The sequence below is a fragment of the Neophocaena asiaeorientalis genome, unplaced genomic scaffold (genome assembly GCF_003031525.2).
Source record: "Neophocaena asiaeorientalis asiaeorientalis breed wild unplaced genomic scaffold, Neophocaena_asiaeorientalis_V1.1 scaffold44, whole genome shotgun sequence".
NCBI classification, from domain to species: Eukaryota; Metazoa; Chordata; class Mammalia; order Artiodactyla; family Phocoenidae; genus Neophocaena; species Neophocaena asiaeorientalis.
In genome coordinates this window covers 225532-227736 of record NW_020173678.1, presented here as the reverse complement: position 1 = coordinate 227736, position 2205 = coordinate 225532, and the positions used below count along the sequence as shown (strand labels likewise).

Here is a 2205-nt window from a genome sequence, read left to right as displayed (position 1 = left end):
CCGAGCGCGCCCTCGCCGCGCGCCGCCGACGCCAGCAGCGCGGTGGCCCAGCGCGGCCGCTGCCTGTAGGGACCCTTCGCCCATGCGCCCAGGCGGCTGCGCCCCGGGCAAAGATTTGAAATCGCTCTGTGTTCTCTTCCAGCTCCTTCTGTGCCCGTATTTTCTTTTTATCAACAGAGCAATTGCTTCTCTGTTGCACTCTGCCTGCCTTCCCGGTGTTTTCTTTTTCGTAAGTACAGAACATTTTTTTTGGTAACCATTTCCTCAACTGATATACTTTAGGGTGTGGTTGGCCCATAAAAAAAGCAATCACTGCGTTCGGTGGAGTCAGCTGGTTATCAAGGGAGAGAGAGGAAAAGCCGAAGCCTTGATTTTCCTTCTCGTTCCAGCGGCGCTGGAACTCAGCGCCGATGACAGGCCTCTGCGAATTACAGGGAAATTCCGGTTCGAAAGTCTAAGAAAGGGCTACAAGAAAGGGCTTAGGTCCTTCAAAAACTAGTGGGAAGGAAGAAGGGCAAGATTTCCAACAGACTAATAATTACAGACCCCTGGGAATTACTTCCCTTTAGTCCTTTACTTTCAGGATTAATTAAAGGTATTCTTGCTGTAACGTTAACGTTTGCGACTCGCCATTATTTTTTAAAAATGAAAATAAACTTTGTTTACTTATTCTGCTTATGAAAAGAAGACACGCTCATTATTTTGCAAAACAGTCACCCTTAACTTCTAATCCTTAACTAATGACGGTATATTTTTGGTTTTTGTTTTTGGCTCGAAAAACAAAAGTTTTCTATGATATCTGCAATGAATGAGACATACTGTGATGTGGCTTGAAACTCCACAAATACGCGAAAGCACTTGTTGAAGTTTGATCAATGGTGACTCCATATGGCTAACTTGTTTCAAGGTGTTCAAATTTTAGTTTATTATTTCTCATTTGAAATTATCAGAAAATATTAGGGATGAAGGTGAGATATTGTACATTTTGTTTTCTGGCCGTTTCAGGCTAATAGGATGACGTGCGAAAACAGAGGATATAATGAATACTTGAAGTATTCGTTTGCCTTTTTTGAACTTCAAGAAAGATATGTGTGTGATATGTATGTGGACTTATGTGCTTTTAATAAACACAATTGGAAAAGCAGTGACATGATAGTAAATCCATCAATGAGAGTAAATTACATGTATTAGTGTAGTAGCAGGATGATAAATAGATGATAAAAAGAGCAACTCCTACTTACCAATAGGTGTAAGTCCGTGCTTTAGAGATTCTTGTAAATCCCCAGTATCCGAATTAGAAGACATTGTTAATGAAATTATAGGCAGTCCTCTGGCTTAAAGCAGAAATCATTGAGCATAAGAAAAAGTGCAGCTTGTCAAATTTTGTAGCCTTGGGGAGGACACATCAGACTACAGTAACCCTTAGTGAAAGTTAAGAAAAAGCAAAAAACAAAAAAAATCCAAGAATCCAGAAAGTTACAAGCAAGTATTTCCCTGGACTCTGTACTTTTTCCAGCATTAGTGACCTGCTGTAAACAATGTATCCAGTTTCATGATGGTTTCTAATCAGAGGAATGGAAACTTTCGATAGGCTTGGACTAATCACATGACTGTATGCAGGTTGATAAGAGGACCCTGTTATAAAGTGACAGCAAAAGAGATAAGAACTCTCGGCAGATAATGGCTAACAAATGATTAACTCAGAAATGGAGAGGTGCAGTGCAGCTCAGAGAGTGGAAAGTTGTAAAACTGAGGGGTCAGAAGATCATACTTAGTGGATGAAACTCCAAACCAGCTTAAATCCACTAACTAAACTTAGGCTTGTGACATACCCCCTTGATGTCATCACCTCTTTGCATAGAGGAGGACAGACGTAGCTCTTCTGACCTCTGTAAATATATTTTAGATGATAACGTTGGCAGACATTCATTCTTTAAGTGATGACTAGGGATATGATTGACACTTTGAAGCACTACAGGTAGCATTACCGAGCTTGTGCTCATTTATTTATTCATGTTTTGTCAACCAGCTTTTTTATCATGCCTGTTCATTAGCTGAGGAGTTAACCTTAGCTTGTTTGTACACTGGTCAGGTGATTAAAAGGGCAGCCTATCTCTTTACCCCGATAAAGTAAAACTTATACTTTGAGGTTAATGCTGCCAAAATGATGAATGTGTAATACGTTTTCCATAATTTAAAAATTAT

At 40.0% G+C, this 2205-nt stretch overlaps 1 protein-coding gene across 1 annotated transcript in view; it reads right to left on the bottom strand.

Moving 5' to 3' along the window:
• The window catches only part of NR5A2 (nuclear receptor subfamily 5 group A member 2), a 126565-nt gene extending 125043 nt beyond the window's left edge, over window positions 1–1522 (bottom strand). The window contains exon 1 of the mRNA XM_024749636.1: window positions 1242–1522. Within this exon, the coding sequence (XP_024605404.1) occupies window positions 1242–1305 (64 nt within the window). The 5' untranslated portion in view covers window positions 1306–1522. The remainder of the gene's footprint in view (window positions 1–1241) is intronic.
• Between the last annotated feature and the right edge of the window lie 683 nt (window positions 1523–2205).